General features: G+C 39.8%; 1 protein-coding gene across 16 annotated transcripts in view; it reads left to right on the top strand.

Annotated features, from left to right (window-relative positions):
* CYRIB (CYFIP related Rac1 interactor B) overlaps positions 1 to 23,882 on the top strand; it is a 99,730-nt gene that overhangs the window by 40,603 nt on the left and 35,245 nt on the right. For all 16 annotated transcript variants that reach the window (XM_031591228.2, XM_090137996.1, XM_031591226.2 and 13 more), the window contains one exon: positions 16,769 to 16,848. Coding sequence is in view for 2 of the 16 variants with exons in the window: in XM_090137992.1 (XP_089994118.1) it covers positions 16,769 to 16,848 (80 nt within the window). In the remaining 14 variants the exon portion in view is untranslated. The remainder of the gene's footprint in view (positions 1 to 16,768; positions 16,849 to 23,882) is intronic.

Here is a 23,882-nt window from a genome sequence, read left to right as displayed (position 1 = left end):
GTTCCATTGCTGGAAACCCCCATCTGGATTCTTTCAGTGTGAATGTAGTGGATAGTGGTCCAAGTTCACTGTCAATATTGTGCTGCAATATGAAAATCCTTTAATTTAAAGAGAAAGTTGAGGGCTTGGATTTGTCCTATGTTTTTAGCAAGAATAAAAAGCAAATAAGATATTTTAGGTTAAAAAAAAAAAAAAAGAGCCTTCAGGTAAGAAGAAATCATTTTTAAGTGATGCTGTATTTTATAACTTCTGTAAAAATAAGAACACTTCACTACTTGTTCTCCTGGCAGTGCTGAAAATCAGTGTGTTTGAAGTGCTTGTTGTGATACCAGTTGTGAGGTTTCATTCGATCACCAAAAAATGATGTAGGAGGGAAACCTGACATACCTTCATAAAGTGCACTGGGTATGGAACCCTTTGCCTTGAGAGCTGCTTGTAGGGGTGTCCCAAATCAGAACCAAATAGTAGTCTACTTATTAGTGAAGATGCCAAAGAGTTATTCACTTTTTCATTATCTTGTGTGTGTAAGGTGGCTTTGCAAAGCTGATATGGGGCTGTTTATATGTAGATCTTTTTTTATTCCTCCCACTGCTTTCATAATGCTCTAGCTAGCATCTCTTGCTCTACACATCTGAAGTTTGTGATGGATTTTAGGCTGCTGTTTGTCTTTTTGCTGCTGCATTCAGCAGGAGAAGCTCAAATTAACCTGCTGAACCAAGGGAAAGAAATTCTCCAGTTTATGTAAAGCCCATAGTAGTGAGCTGGGGCTGGGGGCAGCAAGAACACAGGTGCCAATTACCAGCTACAGTAGCTTTCAGAGAGCTGCTCTTAATGTTACTCAGTGCTAAACACACTTGTTTTGTCTGGTATTTTACAGTTCTGCTTAGTTTAAAGATAACACACTGCTTATTGGGTGGTAACTTTCCAGTGTTAGCACTCTGCTTTTCCTCCCCTTATGTGAATACCATAAAGCTCGATTGTTGATGTTATCTGCACAAAACTGGAATTATTTTGCTGGTTGAAAATGAGACCTTACTTCTAGCAGGTTTGGTTCAGGTTGGTTTTGTTGAAGTGATTCCTGTTTTTATTCAAGTGCTGTGTGAGCTGATTTCTACTGACTTCGATGTCAATAAGGGGGGGCAGTTTAATGAACACTTAATTGAACATGGCTATACAGCTAAACCAAAATAAACTTAACCTTTCTCCTACTAAAATCTCTGAATACTTTGTCCCAATCTGAAGGACATCAAAAGGCAGTAAGATGTATTGAAGTAAGCCAGAATTCAACTCTGCTGCAGATGCTAATTCTGATTCTCATTTTCTATGCTGTTGGTGTAAGTAGTGTAGCTGGGAACCATAAGCCGTAAGTGGTGCTGGCGGTTGGTGGGAAAAGGGCATCCTGAAGATCCAAGGTTTTAATGACTTGCATTTTATATTAGTAAATGAGACCTGCTGGAAGGTTAAACAGCATATTCTTTCAGATTCAGATCTGTTTTAAAATGGTGCTATGCTTCTAATCCAGTCAGAAATCTGTTTCAAGTGTGACTTTCCTCTGTGCTGTGGTCAAGATGTTTTACTGTCACCTCAAAGCAAACTGGAGATGAGTACCAGGCTCCTTGATTAATTCTGGCAAACTGTTTAACTTAATGATGATTGTGTGGCTTATCTTTGTAGTGGCTTCGTATTCACGAAGAAACCCAAAGCAAAACTCTGCACTGCATCTTAGTTTAACTCTGGCATAAGTTGTATCAGTAACAAAAACAGTACTTAAAAAAAAAAAAAGCTGTTAATAATGGACTTTATAGCTTAAAAAAGGGTTGGCTACCAAGCAGGAGCTTTTTTGTGTGTGTGTGTATAAATATGTGACATGGCTGCACTTACAACTGTGGAGACCATCATGCCAGCTCCTATTGGAGTAGTTGACAGAGTGCTACAAATGGTGCTGGGCAAAATATTTTGTAGTTCTATATATTTCAGCAAATTCTTTCTCTGTGCACTGATGAACTTTTCTTTTCCCCTCTTTGTGTATCTCAGTATTCATTAACATTGTTTGATTGGATCCATCTCATGAGAACCTACAGTATTTTCTTTCCATGATATAGCTGGAAGTTACGTTAACTAGACAGACTGGGGTAAGTTCTGTGGGAGATAGAGTGGAAGGCTATTAAATGAGTAACATAAGTAGCTGACAATAAAGCTCTGGTCTGGAAAGTCAGAAGATGAGGCAGTCTCACTGTGTGAGCTTGATATTCCTGGTGGTGCAACCGTTCCATCTGAGGAATTTCGGGGAATTTAAAGTCTTGGTGTTATTGCAGTGTTTAAAGGTTAAGTTGAATAGGACAGTTCTTAATTATTCTTGGGAGCTGTGGGGAACTGTGTTGAATGAAGTATGCATGCTTAAACAGAAGTCTCTTTGAGTATGTGTAGTGGTAATGCGTTGACTGGCTGTCATGTGTTGTGAGTTTGGGGCTGTGTGTTCTTGTGGGGTTGCTCTGAAGCATGGCTATTTGTATGAATGATAAAGCCTTTCAAAAGAAAAGGGCGTGATGAAAGTTGCTAACGAGAAAGCTGAGATTATTTAAATGGTAAGATGAAGGAAAGCTCTAAGTGTACACAGATATGAAGTCCTGCAAGAATGCTTGACAGGCAGGACTTGTGCATTATACCGTGTTGTTCTAGAAGCCAGCGAGAGAGCTTGGCTCCGGTAAAAAGGCAGAGTACTGTTTGACCTGTAACTACAGCTGCTTTACTGGAACTGGTTACAATCCTGTTCTAACTGAAGTTTTATCTGTGTTCCTGGTATAACAACCTGCCCTCCCCCCCCAAATTCTTATCAAGTTATTTCTTTAATTTCCTGCTATTTCTTACAGAGGACCTTTTTGTGTTCTACACAGCAATAAAATGCGTGTCTTCCTGTCTCCCTTGGGAAATAATGAGAATAAGTGATAAAGTGGTTGGCATTACCTCATGCCAACTGTCCGGTTGTTCTAAGTTTACATGTTTTTCAGCAGTTCTTCTAAAAGTTTTTTAGTTTGTTAATTTTCAGCTTAAAATATTTTTTGGTCTATGTTTCTTAAGGCTTCTGAGAATATCAGCCTCATGTAGAAGCAACAATAATTGTTAACAATCCAGTTCTGATAAAATAGGATACTTGAAAAGGTTATGTCTGCAGCTGTCTTTGGCTGTATTCCAACCTCATTCTGGCTTTATACAGTTCTTAATTTTTTTTAGAAGTTGGTCATTTTGGCCAACTGTTTTTTTTTCTGTGCACAGTGGAAACAGGTGGTTTCAGGTCTGATAACAGAACAGCTTTAAGAAAGACACTTAGTGTCTTGCAAATACCTTTTAAAGGCTCTCTTCCCTTCAGGGCTGTGAAGGCAAATGATATATGTTAGAGTTAAATAAGTCTAATCCTGTGATCCCTGTCACAAGCAATTCCACTTTCAGTGTGAACTCAAAAGCAAGATGGGAATGATGGTCTTGATGCCTGCCTTTGAATTCTGAGCATGTGTAGCATTTTTTTGTTTTTCAGTACTGTTTTTTACATCTGCTTTAGGAGATTCCCTGCAGCTATGAGGAGGTATTTCATCAAGCCTTTTGCTAATGAGTGGTGTTTATACACATTGAAGATTGCTTTCACAGTTCATACGTCATCTTAATGTTAAAAACATCATGAGTGGCATCCTTGATTATTTTTTCATCTCTTAACTAGTGGAAGGAACTGTTTGCCAAGATCTCCCTAACAGTAAAGAATATAGTAAAGAAGAATTCTGTGAGTATAGTTTTTCAAAGACTGAGTGAATTAACCAGTGTTCTAAAACAGAAGCAGATTAATCTAGGCTGAGGGAGCAGATAATAGGTCATAACTTCCTTTTATCAACGTAACAGAAGTGGGTGTTTCTCTTTTAGTACAGTCCAGATGTATAACTTAGTTTTAAATGGTTCCAAGTTTGAGGATTTATAAGAGCAAGGCACGTACCTCTTTGTTCTTCCATAGCAGCTCAGGTAAGCTTTGAGTTGGCTTTGTGGATCATTTGACTAATTTTGTCATGAAATTTTGGACAAAGCCTTGGTGTAAAGTGTGAAGCTTTGGTACACTGAGATCTCTCCCACAGTTGTGTTATTTTGGCCCGATCTCTTCAAATAATTCAAGGACAAGTTTGTTTGGGTTGGGTTTTCTTTTCTATTTGTTTTTGCTTGTCTTTCCAAACTACAGCCAACCTTGTGGCTTGGGTTTCTTGGCAGCTTAATTAGTGCTCGCTGATTTCCAAGTGACAAGAGTGGAAATTACTGGGTGTAGGTGACTGTTACTTGTACATTCATGCTCAGAATTGCTGCATGTGGAACTGCTTGCACTGTGCTTCCACAAATGGAGGAAAAAACCAAAGCTGTGTGTGTGGACAGATTTTGGTTTCTCAAAATTATAGTAAGTGTCTATTTTAGTATCTCAGAGTATCTATTTTGTAAATGGGGAAAAATGCACTTGGTTAGAATTTTTGAAAGCAGAAACAAAGCCTTAAAGATCAATTACTTCAGAAGTGCTCATTTTTCCTTAAATACTCAGACATTTTAAGGAGTAAGCAGGACAGAAATAAGCTTTTATTCTTCAGCATAGGAGTGCAAGTGGAAGAAGAGACTGAAAGCTACAAATCTGCATGCTGGAGTTGTTTGTAATAGTAACTTTGAACTGTTGCAACACTTCTGAATGCCTCAGTGATAGCAGTATTTCTGATAGCAGTGATTGCACGTCAGAAAAGTGTGGTAAGGGTAAGTGTGCAGTTTGATGGTAGATAACATTTGCTCTTGACAGGCTGTACAACAGTGACACAAATAAAATCACTTAAAACTGCTGTTAACTCGTAAGCTCTCTAAGTATTATTAAAAAAAACAAACTTGGGGAAGCTCTTCAGTTGTTATGAATTGCAGTTATAAATTCTGATGAAAGCACCACACTTATGTTCTCTGACATGTTTCTGACTGTCAGCTTTTGAAAGTTACTGATAGAGCTGAGTGAAATGTAAAGTAATTTAGAGTAAAAAAGAAACATCCCTGAACAACTGTATCTTGACACAGATTTGTTTAGGGTTTCCTCTTTCTCCACTGGAAATTTATAAAATGGCATAAGATACGAAACTTGGTTTGCCTTTTATGTGTTTTATTCACTGAGCAAAATACAGAACTAAACTGATGTATTTCTTTAAAATTGATATTGTGAAACATGAATTCAATTTTAATTGAAAGTTTTCCAGCTCTTGTGTGACCTTTGTGGAAGCCCAGGATACTGTCAAGTACTGTGACTCCAGATTGGAAACCCTTCCAACAGAAACATTCAGAAGGGTAGAATAGATCCTAGTGTCTCTACGCATGAAGGTGTATCTATTGGGAGGTCTGTCCATCTGTTCTTTTTGTGCCCCTCTCTGGACTTCATTGCACTTCTTTTTGCTTTGTGTTTCTCTCAAATTTCCATTTCCTTCTGTGTAAATGTGACAATCTTTCTTGAAGTTGGATGCTGAATGGTAGCCCTTTTGCCATTCAGCTGCTCTTACCAGAGACAGAAGACTAAAAGAAAATGAGGTAAGTAATTCCGCCTTTGGCTTTATATGGGCTTATAGCAAATTAGGCAAGAGTTGTGGTTGGAAAAAGGTTGAGACACTCCTTTGGGCAGCAGCTCTTGCTGGTTAGTAGAAGAGCTGGTGGTATTCTTTAAGTCTCATTAGCTCAGCCCTACCCTGCTGTGCCTTTTCGGAACAGAGGTCCTTGAGGTAAGTTAGTGCTGATGCAGATCTTTGATATTACCTGCAGCGTGTTCACTTGCGGAAACGTCTGTAAAACATCTTTTTGTTTTGTAACATTTCTTACAAATAATCAAAGATTTGAATATGTATAGTGGAATTTATGGCAGTAATGAAGTTGTCTCCTCATAGTTGAGCTTTCTACTATGGGTTGCTTTCTTGGTGGTGTAGATGTGCAGAAGCAGTGAATGAGGCTTTGAGAAGCTGCCTGACAAACACAGGGATTTCTTACAAGTCGCATGAGTTAGTTCTTATCAATGGCTTTCCTGTGTGGTGCTGCTTTCCAGCCATCCAGGGAAAACTCTACGCTTTAAGGTGTCTGCTTTAGAAACTACTTGTGGGAATGGAACATGCACTTCGTTTGCTGATTTCAAAGTTGGCAAAGGAAGTGCAGCAGCTGATGGCCTCTGCCACCTGTTAGGATCACAGCATGGATCCTAGGGTTCATTTAGATTACCACCTGTCTGGATCCGCCTTATTCTCCTGCCTGGTTTCTTGACTGCTTGTGATCTTGAGAGAACTGTCACATTTCTATGAACTGCTCAGTAACTTCTGTCACTGTAGAGTTGTGCTCTCACTTGTAAGTGCAGTGTTCGTGAGCCCTGACTGTGCCCTGGATGACCACAAGACCAAGAAGTTGGTTGTATTCTCTAGGGGTGGTTGATTCTTCATATTTGCGGTATGCAGAAAAGGGTACAGGTGGTGGATCCTGTTGATGGGTTGAGTCTTGATCAACATTTACACAAACTTACCTTCAAATCTAGGGCTTGCCTGTGGAGCAGTTTCATTTATATGTATTTTTAGTATTGGTGATACACCTAGTAAAATTTAAACTGTATTTTTGCACTCATTCTTGATATTAGAAATTTGTCCTAATAAAAGTTGAATTTTAGTTCTTAACTACTTTTTAGCATTTTAAGGTGCTCCTCTAATAATCAGACAGCAATCACCAGCAGTGTTGTTGTCGTGGTTGACCTGGATATAATGCTGTTTCAGCACCCTGTTTTTATACTGTAAAGATCTGAGAGATCTCAGTGTGTGTACTTCATGCAGTGTATTCTCAGTGGCTCTCTGGTCAGCAAACAGCCTTTTCTGTGCTTATCCCCCTCCAGATGTGTCCAGTTTCCCCTTTGCCAAGGCTTGTTGTAGCAGAGTTCCGCTACTTAACTGAAGTCCTGCAATGCTTGGTGCTGTATGTTTAGCCTCACTATGGCTAACAGGTGCAGCAGTGTTAATTACCTGAAAGCAATCAAAATTTTAACCAAATTATCAGAATGTATATTTGCCTAGTTACTGTACTCTTAGTTTGCGTAGTTCATTAGCTTCTAAATAAAAGACCTTAAAGATGGGAGCAAGATTAACAATTATCTCTGGAAACCTCTTTATTTTCCTCTACAATTGTACATTGACTGAAAGTATAGCCAAGTGAAAACTTTTCCTTCTCTTAGTCCTGGTAGTTCTCAGTCAAATTTTAATACTACTTTTGCTGATATTTGTATTTTTAAGTATGTAACTGTATTACCAGGTAGATATTTTCCCCCTATACTCAGCTCTTGTGAGGCCTCATCTGGAGTACTGCATCCAGGCCTGGGGCCACCAGCACAAGAAGTACATGGAGCTCTTGGAGCAGTTCCAGAGGAGGGCCACTAAGATGATCAGAAGGTTGGAGCACCTCTCCTTTGAGGAAAGGTTGAGGGAACTGGGATTGCTTAGCTTGGAGAACAGAAAGCTCCGGGGAGACCTCATTGTGGCCTTCCAGTATTTGAAGGGAGCGTATAAACAGGAGGGGGAACGGCTGTTTATGACGGTGGGTAGTGATAGGACAAGGGGAAATGGTTTTGAACTGAGACAGGAGAGGTTTAGATATTAGGAGGAAGTTTTTCACTCAGGGGGTGGTGACGCGCTGGAACAGGTTGCCCAAGGAGGCTGTGGATGCCCCATCCCTGGAGGCATTCAAGGCCAGGCTGGATGTGGCTCTGGTGGCCTGGTCTGATGGTTGGTGACCCTGCACATAGCAGGGGGGGTTGAAACTAGGTGATCTTTGAGCTTTTTTTCAACCCTGGTCTTTTTATGATTCTTCGATATGGGAGATACCGTCCCAGGAGGCCAGCATCTATTTCTGTATTTGCATGATAAAAGACTAAGCAAAATCAAAATATTCATAATGTTTCTAAATCTGTGAAAGCCATATTTATTGAAAGACTGAAAAAAGCTGCTAAAAGGTGCTTGATTGGCCAATGATTTTTACATTATTCTTGTAAAGTCAACTTACTTGTTTCTAGTTTTTCTGTGATGCTCATGACAGTACCGTAATGCTAAAGTAACTTTCTAGCTTAGGCTCAGTGACAAGCATATCTTTATTAATGAGATTTATAGTTATGTTTATCTTTTCACTTCCTCTGTCTTGTCTGTGCCATATTCTAATAGTTAGAGACTACTGGCAAATGTCTGCTGTGTCAGAAGGTTCCTGCTATAGGAAGTTTTGCTGGAGGATCACCAATAAATCATGCAGTTCTTTGGCAGTGTCTGTGCAACGTGAGATGTCCCTGATAAATTACATTAGTTCATGAATGGCAATGCAAATAATTCCATAGTAGGTAATGTTTGTTCTGTCCCATGCTAGGCGTGACAAGCATTGAACTAAATCCTGCCTATCATGAAAGTTAACTAGCTTCATTTATTCTGAGGGTTAAAAAAAAAAAAAAAGAACCAGATGATACAAAAGATTTCTGTAGTTACACTGAATAAACCTGAAGGCAGAGAGACCTGGCTATGTTGCACAGTGATTTCTCTGAGTGTTCTTAACTTTGTGTTTGTAGCCCTTCCCTGTCAGCAGTCATACAGGTCTGTTGTGTACAATTAATCAGTGCAGCTGTACCAAATCCAACACACCCTGTAGGCACTGAATCATAGTTCTTGTACAGCTCTGCAGGCACTGAATCACAGTCCTTGAGCAGATGAGTACACAGCACCACATGACAGATCCAGTTTCTTCCTAGAAGGTATGTGTGTACAGTGCATGTGCACACTTTTGTTTGCACCTCTTGCCAAGCTGGAGCTTGCTTCTGGGTTTGTGTTGCACAAGTAACACTTCTCTAGATAATGAGCTTCTGAGGAGCTTGGGAGTCTCTGCCTGTTGTTGGGGTGAATACTGGCTCATATGTAGTACTGCCTCTCCTCTGGTTGATGATGTGGGTAAATGCTGTATGGGTTTCTCATAAAGGGCACATTTCACGTATAGAGCAGCTAACTTGTCACATAGCTTTAAAGCTCTTTGCAGATGAAGTCCCTGGTGTAAATTTGGAAATTGCAGAAGCTAGGTACTTTAAATTCAAGTCTAGTTATGCATTATTAGTGCTGTTTATTCATATCATTCTGTTACTCTTCAAATCCATAGAGCTGGAACTTTTCTGAAAGTTTATGAGCAGACACAGTGCTGGTATTGATTATAGTCTTGCTGCATGTGCTTGCATCCACTCACAAAGATAATGGCAAGTGGATGAAAAAGAGCTGTATGTCTCCTGATGCAGTCTTAGATGCAATGTTGCTATCTGTAACTACCTAAATGTGTGCTGGGCTTGACTCTTCAATGTGAATTTTATTATTTTAAGTGCCTTTTTTTCATGTGTGTATTTAACTTCAGGTTTTTGGCTGTGTTTCCCCATGAAAAACTCGTACCCTCAAAGCTGTTAATATTGGGATAAGTATTTCTAGCCTTACAGGAGCAAAAAACTTCACAATCTAACCAGTCTGTGAATGAGATTTTTTTTTTCTGCTTACCTGCTATTACAAGGATAGTCAGATTTGGAAAAGATGAATTGAATCCCCTATTGCAGCCTGTAGAACTTACATGTGACCATTTGAATACTGGTGTTTCGCTTCTGCAGGAGAATATAAGAATTATTCTAAAGTTTTCTTACTTCAAAGCAGCGTAGAATAATTGTACAACTCCTGACTTAGGATATAACATGTGCATCAAATGTAGGAAAGGTGAGTTAAAGCCTCTGATGATGGCTCCTCCAACTGTGTTTTCAACAAAGGTCTCTTACTTCATAGATGCAAGCTGAAGTTTTGGGAGGATGTGAGAGTGTAAGAATGGCTTAAAGATCATCAGATTTCCTGTGCAGCATAGGAGTCCACTTGCTTTTAATGTCTAGTGAGAAGCGGATGTAAAAGCTGAGACAGTCTGTCAACAGCTTTCTGGGAGTGAGACTTCCTTCTCAAGGTAGCAAACAGAAGCGCTGTGGTATCTTTTAAGCAAAACAAGAAAAAATAAATATTGAACCCTAAAAACATCATTCAGACCACCTGGGCTGAGAGCTTGGACTACTTAAACATGAGGTAGAGAAAGCTAAGTCTACTAAACATGGCTAAGAGCTTGAAGTAATGCCTGGTCTTTTGTAGGCTAGGTAACAAGCTTGTCTAAATCCAGATGATTAGGAAACAGTGGGGGGGAAAAAAAAAAAAGAAAAAATGATATACCGACCAGATATCCACATACAGGGCTTCAGAGTACCTTCTCTATCCCCTGCTACCTGCTTTCAGTAGTAAGAGTTTTTAAATTGCACTTCATGGAAGAGAGGTAGGCTCCTATGCGTAATTGCCTGCTGATTGTAGCATGCGGGAAGCCTGACTCCAATCTGCTTATGGAGTCCTGAAATCGGTGTTGGTGTGTGAGCCAGGCAGGTGCCTCCTCAGCTGGAGCACTTTGCAAATAGAGGTTGGAGGAGTGGATCCAGGAAAGGCTGAGCACAGCCTGGTGAGGAGGAATTTTTATGGCGTGGGTAAGTCCCCGTTTTCAGTCTTAATTCACAGTAGATCTTTGTTTAGTGGAAAACTGCAACTCTTCTTTGGAGCCTGGATGGGCAACTGCAGTCTTCTTGCTGTAAGCCTTACTTAGGAAGAGTTCTCATAGGTTGCTTGTGTATTTAACCATTGAGATAGAGTCAGTAGCAGTTGTGCTGGTCTGCTGGTTCATGTCATGTACAGAGTTTCTTTTAGTTTACCTCTTTAGAAAGTAGAAGAATTAAGGTCAGTCCTGTGTTCATTCCATGGGCTAGTTCTTGGTTTCAGCAGATAAAATCAAAGAGCAAACATAATAATTGAGATCTGAGTTATGAAGACATGACAGCTTTGCTTCAGAATGAAGAAATCTTCAAAGTTTTCTCATCCTGTATGTCCTGCTCTTTTGCCTTGTATCAAGAGTCATCCTCTCAACAGCAGTAGAAAAGATTATTTCTATGGTGGCATACAGAAGACACATCACATGGCATGGTGCCCAGTTGCTGTGGGCTGTCTGAGAGGGGATCATACCAACACTTAGAGATACCTAAAGATCTGGAGTCAAGAGAGTGGGGTCGGGCTCTTTTCAGTGGTGCCAGTGACATGATGAGGGACAGCAGCCTCAAACTGAAGCACAAGAAGTTCCATCTGAACATGAGAATTAACTGTTTTAAAGTAGAACAGTGAAATACTGGTTATGTTTGGGTTTTTTCCTAGTTAAATAGTCTTATGTCAGAATATTCAAATGATCCCTGTCAGTGGAGTTGTACTTACAGTTCCACGTTTCTTCGTGAAATAGAGAAACATGCTCATTGTATGGTTAGATGAAACTGATATTTACAGTTTCAGTTTTATGTTGAACTCAAGATCTATTCTGTTTCTACTGCTGCATTTACTGTAAATCTTGGCACAGGTTCCTGAAGTCCAACAAGGTGGGTGAATGAGGGCTTAAATAAAGGTAAGGGATCTCATTTGGATCTACTGAACTGTGAACAAACTCTTGAATCTTGAGCATATGCTGTTCCCCTTAGTGGAGGGATGTGTTGTTATTCTGTTAAGATCCAACTTCAGGTTGTTTTGGGAACTTGTATTTTAAGGGAAAGTGGATAAACCATGCAGCTCTGCTGAGCTCAAAATGTCATGTGTGGTGTTTGAAAACAGAAAAATAATACTGAGAGGAGAGAGAATCATAGAAAATGCTTACAATTAAAAATCTTTTCAATGACTTTAGAGTAATTAACAGGAAAAGCTGGTCAGGGTTCTGTGTGGTAAGTATGGTAAATTACACTTCAATTAAAGCATTGTCTTGGATTGATAATGCTTGAAACCTGTGCCAAATGTTTGCTGTGGGAGCAATGGAAGGTGGTGTACGAGTGTCTTTTGTCTGCCTTTGCAACTTTATTAATTTGTGTAGATAAATTAATCTTCACTCACAATATATTGCATCTTAGCACCATTGCTACTGACTGCATCATTTCCAGTTGAAGATGTAACTACTGAATTTTAGTATCATTTCTTTTGATCTTACCCAGTTTCATTACTCTCCTGAAAGCAGAGAAGTGAGAACTTACCTTTTCAGCTGTGTAGAAGCAAACTACTGGGCATATTGTAATAGATCCCTGGCAGGCAATTCATAACTTTACAGGACAATTTCCTCTTCCAATTGTAAATTTTTCTTTTGGTGAAGTAAGTTGGAAAGGAGAAAAAAAAAAAACACAACAACTTTGTGTCATTTAAGTGAGGAATAGAGTTCTCATGTTTTGTTTTCTGTTAAAGCTGTCTGTATGAATTCTAGCATGTAAAGATTTTCCTGCTTTTACAGGAGTCAATGCATTGCTTTTTCTTTTTTTAGAATCATCAGGGTTGGAAAAGACCTCCAAGATCATTAAGTCCAACTGTCCACCTACCACCGATATGTCCCCACAAAACCATGTCCTGCAGTAAAACATCCAGACACTTCTTGAACACGTCCAGGGGCAGTGACTCTACCAGCTCCCTGGGCAGCCTGTTCAGAACCTCACCACTTCCAGAGAAAAAATTTTAAGAAAAAATCAGCCTGAACCTCCCCTGGTGCAACTTAAGGCCACTACCTCTCATCCTATTGATTGTTATGTGGGAGAAGAGGCTTATCAGGCTCCCACCTTATCAGACCCTCCTTCCAGCTTGTCATAGAGAGCTGTGAGGTCTCCCCTGAGCCTTTTATTGTCCATATTAAACAATCTCAGCTCCCCCAGCTGTTCCCCACGAGACCCCTCACCATCTTTGTTGCCCTGCTCTGGATATGCTGTTGATGGGTTTTCAGGCCTGTTGAGATCCATGCTGGGGAGGATGCATCACCTCAAATCTCTGCTGTCTCCTGTGCTTTCTACATTTGGGCCTAAGTAAATTCCAACTCGGAGGCGTGCACAACACAGTGATTCTGGATGTGATTCATGCCTGTACAATAGTGTTGGGTATATAGGTTAATTCTAGGTGCTGTTATTCCTAAGCATAGTTTAGACAAAGCTTTTCAGGTTAAAATTACCTGGCTGCATTAAGCTGTGAAATTCACTTTTCTGTGGGCTTTTGAATGTGCTGCTTAAGCTGCTAATCACAGAAATGGCAGCTCAGCAGTTTCAGTGAGCATCCGACCAGAGCAAGGCAGAAAACTGGAGCATGTGCGGTTGGATTGCAGCTCTCAGCTTATGCAGAATTGAAGGAGATACTTGGACCTCACCTTTCCTCTGGTCCTGAGCCATCCCTGCTACCTGCTTGTGAGCACTTGGAGCCTGCTCTGACACAGAGTGTGCTTGATCTGTGACTCCTGCATTAATAGTAGCAAAGACTGGAAAAACTTGTAGGGATAACATTAAGTCTCTGCCTAGAAACTTTTCTGTGTGGCAGTAAGAGTTGCTTTTCCACAGTATTTCAGCAAAGTATCTTGCATAGGGAGCTCTGAATTTTTTTTCCAGTAAGACGTTAGCCTCTGTGTTACTGTTTGTACTGTTGCTTGTTTTCCCCTGAGAACGCTGCCTCAATTTCAGAAGTGTTGTCCCTTATAGCTCAGGTAAGAGCAACACATTAGAGGCTAAGGAAGCTGTGGCTTAGTGTGTGCCTGTTGAAACACATACACCAGAGAAAAACAAACACGGTGCAACTCATGGAAGACTCTGCATCTTAATGGTTATTTTTCTTGAGCGTGGATTTTGAATGGGAAACAAGATTGAGTCAGGTGCTGTACTGCAGAATTTAATTCCACCTTCTCCTTAGGTGACAAAACAAATGAAGTAAGGGATGATCACTGTAGCGGATAGGTGAGGTCTCCCTAATTTAGGCTTATGGTCTGTGTCCTTTTGGATTCATCATTACAAAGCTGTGCCAACACAGCATGTGAAAGGTAAGCAGAGATGTCTTCTGTGAGCAAATTCTTCTGTTATTCACCAGCTATGCTAATTAGCTTGTCAAAGAAGCAGTGTTAATTTAGTTCAGTAGACCTTTGTGGAGTAAAGAAAATTAATTTTTTGAATCAACACTGAAAAGCTAGGATGGCAACTGCTTAATTCTCCTGTGTTGTCACTTATATCGCAGGTTACGAGCTCTTAACAGATTATATCAACTGAAACAGAGCACAAGTGAAGGATTGTTACACTGAAAACTGGAAATTTTTTTCCATGTTTTTGTATGGACCAGGCATCTGCAGCTCTATGCATGCCCCCACATCAGCCCCTGTTGTGCTGTGTGTTGTTGCACAGCTGCTGGAGGTACACACACCCTCAGCAGTGCTTTTCCTCACCTGGCACCAGATGTTATTGTTTGTCCAGCCCCAGCAGATCACATAGTTCTTATGGAAGCAGATGTTTCCATGAGCTCTGCAGTACCTGTTGTTCTGTCATTTCTCACTCAGGCTTGCTCTTGAGCTTCAGCTCCTGGCACTACTTTCCCTTCTTGCTGAAGGGTCAGCATGCAGGCGTGGCTCATCAGGGAGAGACTGCGGTGTGGAAGGTGCTGAGCAGGAGGGCAGCACTGCTGGGCTGTGCAGGGAAAGCATGGGATTGGAGAACAGGAGAGTCTCTGTGCAGCTTTGGATGCAGCTTTTGTTAAAACAAAATTCAGCACATTTACCTGCTGCTTCAGGTAAAAATGAAGTTTGAATGGAGGAAACTGGAAATGTGCTGAATTGTGAGTTGCTGCAATGGAAATGTAACAAATATTTGGTTTAGTAAAATAATCAGTCATGCTTGAGAAAACCTATTCACTGGTACTGAATAAGAAACTTTTTTTCTTCTACAGTATAGCAAGGTAGAAAGGTCCTAGTATTGTGTGCTGGAGGAAATTATACGTGCTGCATTTGTACATTGGTGATCATTCAGCCATGAGAGCTTTGAGTTGCAGTTGTAAGGCAGGGACCTGTGCTGCTCTGCTCAGTGATATGCACGGCAGCATGTGAGTATAAGACCTTACGGCTTCCAAACAGGGGTTTGTAACTGAATTGTCAGGAATGGTGACTTTTTAGAGCACTTGGGAAGGAGGAGGAGGAACCATGATTTAGAGAAAATCATTGGAATTGCTTGGAAAAAACCTTACAGATTATCTGTTTCCCTCCCTGGAATAGGGCAGTTAGAACAACTGTTGAAACAGATCCCACCTGAGGAAGGTGTCCTGGATATCTTTTTAGATTTCTTTCCTCAAGAGAATGAATGAGTACTTTATACAGCAACACTTGCAGGGAGAACAAAGACATTAAGTTTTCAGGCACCTGCTCATTTTGCCTTGGACACAAATTTGCAAAAATTATCATTGATTAACATTAGTCTTTTTTTTTTTTAACATTTGAACTGTCTGTTGCAGCAGACTTGCTTCAGGATGGGAGTAAGATCATTTAACTTATCAGTTACATTTTGCATAATGATCTCCTGATCTTTGGAATCCTTGTCTTCTGCTAATGGTGCAGTTGGGGGTACAGGATTCTTCTGTGGGAAAAGAGAAATTTTGATGATGGTTTTCATAAAACTAAAATCATCCCAGAGCCTCCATACTGCAGGGATCTTCTCGTTCCCTCACCCATTCTCAAGCAGGGGAGAATCAGTAGGATTATGTTTTATTTGACTGGGAATTTCACTGCAAAGCAGCGTATTTTTGTGCTAAATGCTCATTTATCAGGATTATGTAACCTAAAGGAACTGTCGGTAGCTGAAGTAGTACAAATGAACACTGAATATTTCGTGCCTCTTTAGCTGGATCTGCAGATGTCACTGACACGACAGGAATTTCTGTATTTCTAAACCAGATCTCTTAAAAACAATTTGTAAACCAATTTCTGAAAACAGATGCACTGCAGAATGTGGTTGGCTTTGCAAAGTATGAAATAGGAGGGTTGTTCCTTAAAAAAAGACCCAATATGAAATATTGATAACGTGGATTCTGATAATAGGAGCAGTGCCTGTGGTAGGATCTAAAGTGGGTTTTCTGGGGGCGAGTGAAGTGAAAACACTTAAAAACATTTACATTTGCTGAAATCCCTGAAATGGAAGAAGCCTGCCAAATCCCAGGTGAAACAAACTTATGTAATACCACAATGGAAAGGTGTTCACTTTGGCTAGTTTATTATCCAGATACCGCAGTATTAAAAGCTAGATGTTTCTATAAACCTATTCCAAATGTACCAAAAGATGCTTGCAGTAGATCTTAATGGAAAATTACCATAGGAAACGCTTTTCTGTTGTACTATACAGGACTAAATTTCTAAGCCAGAAGCTTTACTTCAAATTTCTTACTTCAAATTATATTAAGTTCCAAAGGGTAGATGCTGTCATTGACCATTTTTGTCTTTAACTGTTGGAAACTGTACTCATGAACCATCTTTCCCTATATGCAGTATATGATAGTGTATATAAACTGAGACCTACTTTTCTCTGCTGCAACTAAATGCAAGTTGGCTCAGTAATGCTGAGATGTAATGCTCTATTTCTGATGCTTATGATCACAGATAGCTAATTGCCTTACTGACTCATGGAGGAGTTTGTCAGGATGCCTCTTTATTTGCTTGTACTGTCAGTTCCATAAAATTACAAGTGCTTTGTTTTATTTGGATTCCTAAAGAACAGCATTTGTTCCTCGGCATTACAGGATTAACATTGATTTACCTGCTGCACTGACTGATGTAATTAAAGTGCTGTGTATTGTTTAGTTTTAATGGTATTCTTCTGTTTGTTCAGATTCTGAAGACAAGCTGCTGCATCAGTAACCTGGGGAAGAGGAGTTCTCTGTTAAGACTGCAAGAAGATACTACCAACTGGTAAACCATTTTTTTTAGATGTCTGCTTGTCAATTGTTTCTGTTTTCTATAATATTCCAGGACAAGAAGCACAGATTACTTTGGGGTATTGAAAGTAGAAAGTAGTCCATGCAGTAGTTCTTTGCTTAGCTGTAGCGTACCAGACAAAAGGCACAATATTGGTTGGATAGCATGCAGATATTTAAATAGAATACACAGTGACTCAATTCCTGCTCTCCCAATAGTAGAGGAAAAAGGAGTCTTTTGTCTGTGGTGGAATGTCAAACATTGTCTTTTTTTGCTTTTTCCACTGAGACTAATACAACGTGTCTGTACCTTTTTACTATGCCAGAGCTATTTACTTGAAGTGATGGTGCAAACACTGAAACTTCAACTCTTATGCTACAGAGCTTTGCGGGAGAGAAAAAAGAAGACTTTAAAGAAAGCTGATTGAGAAGCTGAACATGCTAAGCATGCTAATTAAAATTTCCAGGTGCTTTAGAAAATGTCATTAATGTTCTTTAAATTATTCTGAGGATGTTCAGTGAGGCATCACTTTTGCTGGAAATGATACATAGTAATGTAACTGAAGATGTACCATAATTCACAGGCATTTAAAGCTACATGTAGGTTACCTCTGGTTCAGAACAGTGAAAGAATCATTGGTGAAGAATTATAACCTCTTGCTAACAGTTTATCATTCTGTAAGTTAAGGGGTTGAGCCACGTTGTTACAAGGCAGTCACAAAGAAACCAGAGAATTTAGGACATCTGGATATGACTTAACATAGCTTAATCATGTATGCATCCATAGGAGGTACTGGTTCTACATCTCACTTCTCAAATACTCACTGAATAAAGTCTTCAGCATGGGGGAAAACGTCCACAAGATGTAAACTAAACCTGCATTCAATTTTCATCCAGCTGCCCCTTTCTATATGCTTTCTATACGTGTTTAATCATACTTTTTGAGCTATAAGGCTAAGTAAAGTAGGAGATGTTTCTCATCTCAGCATGGGCTGAGCAGATGGATCCAAGGACAAATTGTGAAAAGGAGCTTTCTTTTTTCCTTTCTTTTTGAAGCAAACAGTAAGCTTTTATGACCCAAATATTTACAGATGCTTTATTAAGCTTCCCGTATCAGTTAATTTACTTAAATTTTATTAACAACTGAGGTTAATATAAAGTTGCGTTGTGTAGTTTGTGCTCATAACCAAGGTTGACTGAATGTATTTCATTCTGTTGCTCTACTAATCTTACATGCCTTTAAAAGTTTGATATCATTAATGCATATCCATCTGATGGAAATGACAGTGAAAACATTTACTTCATGTAATCTTTTTTTGTATAAGGATGGTTTGCACATTACAGCTATTTGTGAGCTATACTTTGAGCTTTCGTGCCTAGCTGTGTTTAAATAAAAAAAAAAAATAGACTCTAAAATGTGTATTAAACTTCTTCCCATATTCCCTGCTTAAAGCTTTGTCCCTTCAGTTTACCACAGAAGGTACCTGTAGTTGTAGCAGTCACAGCTTGAGTTACTGAAACACTGTATTCTTATCACCAGTTTTGAACCATGCTCTCATTATTATCAGATTATAATCATTGAGCCAGCAGTGCATTCTTGCAGTCAGGAAGGCCAACTGTATCCTGGGCTGCATCAAAAGAAGGATGGTCAAAAGCAAGGTGAGGGAGGTGTCTGTCTTGCTCTGCTTTGCCCTCATGTGGCCCCACTTAAAGTATTGTGTCCAAGCCTGGGACCCCCATTACAGCAAGGATGTGGAGCTGTTGCAACAGGTCCAGAGCAGGGCCATGGAGATAATCAGAGGGCTGGGGCACGTCTGTGAAGAAAGGTAGAGTGAACTGGTTTTGTTCAGCCTGTAGAAGAGAAGACTCTGGGGAGACCTCATTGTGGCCTTTCCAGTGCTATAAAAGGAGCTTATAATCAGGAGGAGGCCAACTCCTTACATGGACTGATAGCAATAGGGCAAGCAGAAATAGTTTTAAACTAAAAGAGAGGAGATTTTTGTTAGATTTTGAAGGGAATTTTTTACCAAAAGAGTGGTGCGGCATTGGAACAGGTTTTCCAGAGGCATTTCCCTAGAGGGGAAATTGACCATTTTTGAATGGTCATTTGAATGCCTAGAGGCATTCAAGGCCAGCTTGGGTGGGATCCTGGGCAGCCTGGTCTACTGGCTGGCATCCTTGCTTACAGCTTGTGAGTGATCTTTAAGGTCCTTTCCAACATAAGCCATTCTATGGCATGAACAAATTATGCATGTCTACATAAATTTGAGTGTATAGCTTGGCATATACAGTGAACTGAAAAGCTCATTAGCCTAGCAGTGAGAGAATTGCTGGGGGCCATCTGTCCATTTTCTTACTTCTGCTTCCCTTTCCACATCCTCACTCCCATCCCTTACCAAGAGAACTTAAAACGGTATGGCTGTGCTGAGTGAAACCAAGTAGTTCTGAAATTGAGTTCTTTGTCTGCAGTTGTGGTAGAATAGTCATCTTCCTTCAGTATTTCCTTTAGGACCAGGCAGGATTTATTAGCTCAGGGGTAGTACTGTTTAAATTTGATTTCACTGTTTACAGCATTAGCTTTAGTCTGGGAGAACAGCAGGTGAGATGTGCTGAGCTGTGGCACATTTTAGACCTGACCCAGTTCTCAGCTCAGCCCCCATCTCTGGGAATATGCTTAAGAGAGAATGGGATTTATGAAAACCACGTTGCTTGGGAAAGAGTGCCTTTATCTTGCTGGATCTTGGTGCTGAGATAGCTGCAACTGATAGAATATTTGGTAGTGTGGTGCAGACCAAGTGTGTCTGTGAGAGGCACATGTGCCTATTTTATCCAGACATTATACTAGATACACATTTTCTTTTGGCTATATTTCAGAAGTCCATTATCACAGACTCTAAAGGACATCTAACATTTTAGTGGTTGCCTTATTTTTCTAGTGGTAATTTTTTCAGAATGTTACCTTGTAAAGGTTTATTTTTTGAGTGCCAATTGCTCATACAAATCTTGATATCTATCTCCTACTTCTGAGTGTAACCTCTGATAATTATTCATTCTTAATTTATAGCTGCATTCTCTCACCTGCAGCTTGAATTTGTTTACGTGCTTGAAAATATGAAAATCTTTCTGTGCAACTTAGAATGGTTCCCCTGTAATTATGGTGGAATGACAATGGGGAGGTGTTTCAAGCAAAGTTGTCAGTGTGTTGTGGTGTCTGCCCCAGCACTGATAATTGCGCTGTTTGTGGATTAACAGGTTCTGCATTTATGTTAATTTTAATCAATTTGGAAACACCTTCAGTATTTTGTTTGCAAAGTGGAAGCAAATACATGCGTGTCACTGTAGTATTAATTTTGAGAACTCTTTGTTGTGGCTCGAACAGCTCTTACAAGAGTAGCATTTATCTGGCTGACGTAATTTCATATGTTCTGCTTGCTTGTGGGTAGAGTCTTTAAAATTCCTCCAGTAATTATTTCTGCTTTTAAGTGTAAATCCCTTGATATCATAGAATCATACATAGGTGTTGGAAGGGACCTCTGGAGATTGAGCATCTCCGTCTGCTAAAAGCAGGTTCTCTACAGTAGGTTGAGCAGGAAAGCCCTAGACTTGAACAGGGGAAATTTTTCTAACTGTCCCAATACCTGTGTGGCTATGAAAGGTTAGTAGTGAGGGATGTGATCCAGAAGATGGATTTTTGTTGAATTAGGCTGTAGTGTTATAGACTTCTGCATGTCTTTGACTGTCAGGAAGTTTATGCAAAACTTAATGTACTGCTGGAGATAGAAAGCAATGTTCTGTTTTGGTCAGTGCCAAATGTTTCCTCTACTAAACAAGGAAATAAGTGTTGTTTTTTTTTAAAAAAAAAAAAAACAAAACCAAACCAACAACCTGGAGCTCCTAATGTGCTCTTTCAGGAAGTTCTCCATTTGGGAAAACCTCCCATAATGAATTTAGAGTTAGTGGAACTACAAGTGCTTGTGAGTAGCATGAAAATCTTTCACTGCAGAGCTACCGGATAGCAGCAGTAGGACAGTGTGAGAACCACCAGGATGAAAGACTAATCCATCAAATGAGGTCATATACTGTAAGTACAGAAAGAAAAATGAATGTATTTCTGACAACTGAAACCACCTTTACTTCCCATTTGAGCCGCAAGTTGAAAAGAAAGAAAATCTGTTGGTAGTGTTGCTCTGAATATATTGTGGTAGGTTTGCTTATAAATTGCAGTTCAGCTGAGCTCAGATGAGCTCAAATTGATTTGTTGTCTGTGTGATAGTGGGTTTGTTGAAGTTCTACCAAGAAAATGATGGTGAGGTACACAAATCTTTTGTGGTATTGCTTGCTTAGAAAATATTTTGAATAAAACAGTCAGGAATTCTACCATGTTTTACCAGCATGCATTTATTTTGTGTTAATGCTGCTATCTGAGGCAAGAAAGAGGAATGGCTGACAGCCTTTTGGCCTAACTGAGCTGTCTCTTGTTTATTTGCTGGATTTTATCTTAGGGCTTGTTTCATGTGGCTTGTTTAATACGGCTGGTTGCAAGAGCATGAGAATAGATTGAAGGCTTAAATGCTTCTGTGCGATCCTGTTGTTAAAGTCTTACCAGGCTTACCAGGTACCCATCAGTAATGAATGTTAATAGTCTGCCTTGCTGATGCAGCATAACATGGTATCTTTTCTCTCACAGCAAACATAGAATTATTTAAAACCTTGAATGAAGATAGTAATAACCTGCAAATGATCAGTGACAGGGTTTTGACTCATCAACTGTAGAGCTGTTCCAGAATACTCTGACTTTATATGTAGCAGTCTTCATCACTTAGTTGAGTAAGTTGAAAAAGAGGTGAGTTTTGAATCTGGTTTAAAGTCTTGTGTAGCAGACCTTGTGTTCTGCTGGAGCCTTGAGCTGTGCTGTTTTGTTTATGAAGGAAAAGCTGCTCTTTTTCTTCACCTGTAAGTAATCGCTCAGGACAACACCAACCGTTTGGTTCTGTTTGTTCAATGAACTTTCAAATCAAAGTCATTTATTTAAGAGTTGTTTTGACTTCTCAAAAAGTCACTTTTAAACAGACCTGCAAAATATGTAAACTTTTCTCAGGCCAAATGTTGCTCTAATGAAAAGCTGTTTGTTTATACTAGTGATTGAGATTTCACATTACATTTTATAGGGTCCGTGATATTAGGCTGATTTCAGATGTTGCTTTTTTCACTTCCTGACTTACAGGAGGACCTTCTAAATGCTTGTTAAAATGAAATTTTTAGTTTTTACATGTTTTTTACTTTTGTAAAAGCACCACAGGGAGCTGGATTGCTCACATATACTCCTTCTTAGTGTGTTAATGCTCAGCCTAATGCTTGGCCACAATTGCAGTTTTATTTTTTCCTTTTTTTATCTCATCTTGGAAGTAGTTTGGGAAATTACTGAGCAGAAATGTTCTGCTCAGATCATTAAATTGCAGTGTAGCAATTATAACCCTGTCCTATGGCTCCTTGTTTTTTCTCCCCATCTATTTGATAAAGCTATTTAATGCACATAACAGTCCCTAGAAGCTAAACCCAGACTTCAGTATTCCCATATTCTGTCTTATGTTTGCTACCCTGCATTATGCAACTTCTGTGCATGCTTTCATCTTAAATGCTGCTCAATAAACAGTTGAGGTCACAGGTTAAGATGATCTGATTAGATTCTTCCTTTCTGGACACATGTGATTGATATGATTGCTTTAAGTATTCTCATTTATCAGTGTTCACTGGAATATGATTGCCCATGCTTTTCTTTTTATTGAATCCTGATTTTCTGTTAGTAGAATATTACTGTTCAGCAGATCTGATAAGCTTCCTTTATTTTAATTTTAGCTGAAACAGCTGCTACTTTCAGTTGCTTTCAGTACAGAAGACAGGGTGGAACTGCAGGCAGAGCTGAGCGGACCAGAAGTGCTTTCAGGACTCTCAGCACAGAATTGCACAGAATGGCCAGGGTTGGAAGGAACCTCAAGGATCATGAATCTCCAACTCCCCCCCCCACCACAGGCAGGGTTGCCAACCTCCCCATTTAATACCAGACTGCTCAGGACCCTATCCAACCTGGCTTTGAACACCTCCAGGGATGGGGCATCCACAACCTCTCTGGGCAGCCTGTTCCAGCACCTCACCACTCCTTCTGTGAAGAACATCCCCCTGACATACAACCTAAGTCTTCCCTCCTTCAATTTAAAACCATTTCCCCTTGTCCTGCCATTATCTACCCTTGTAGAAAGTTGACTCCCCTCCTGTTTGTAGGCTCCCTTTAGGTATTGAAAGTCTGCAATGAGGTCACTCTGCAACCTTCTCTTCTCCAGTCTTAAGCACAGTACAGCAGCTGCTCTGGTGGAACTGCTGTGCATGTTGCTAGCACCACAGACTGCTGTTCCAGGGCTGTGGTTGGGCTCCTGCGTGATGTTGCCTCTGGCTTGTGCTTGCTGCTTCTGGTATTTTAGTTCCAGCCTAATCTGCTTTGGTCTGGATTCATCCTACAGTTCTACCTGCTGGGGCATTTCAGCACTCAATTTCTAATAGTACTAAGAATTATAGATTAAAATTCATCAAAAAGAAAACAGTAAAAAGATGTTGTGAAGTTGTTCTGTTTCCTTTCATGATAGAACTTCCCTACTGCTGATGTGTACTCCTAGTGTAGTTCTATTCTTGGGGTAAGCAGAAGTCTAGGTGATTTTTTTTTTTTTTTAAGGGCCCTTCTGTTGAAGTGTTGCTGAATGGAGCTACAGATTCTTAGGTTGCTCTGATCTGGTAATGTCTGCTAATAAATAATTTTGAAAGGAAAGGCCCTCTTGACTTTTTTTTTGTCTTAATGTTTTCATTATACAAGTGTATAAGTATTGCTGCAAACTTCCTGGGGCAGTACGGTTTTGTTCTGTTATTCTGACATTGGTGAGTCAGAACTCTCTCTATAACTGTCATATTAAAAAAAAAAAAAACAAAACTGTATCTTTTATATGGCTCACATAGAGAGCTGTTGAATCACTTGGCTGGTAT

Source organism: Phasianus colchicus, chromosome 3 (genome assembly GCF_987193195.1).
Source record: "Phasianus colchicus chromosome 3, bPhaCol1.hap1.1, whole genome shotgun sequence".
NCBI classification, from domain to species: domain Eukaryota; kingdom Metazoa; phylum Chordata; class Aves; order Galliformes; family Phasianidae; genus Phasianus; species Phasianus colchicus.
The sequence above is the reverse complement of the archived record's forward strand: the minus strand, read 5'-3'. Positions and strand labels throughout refer to the sequence as shown.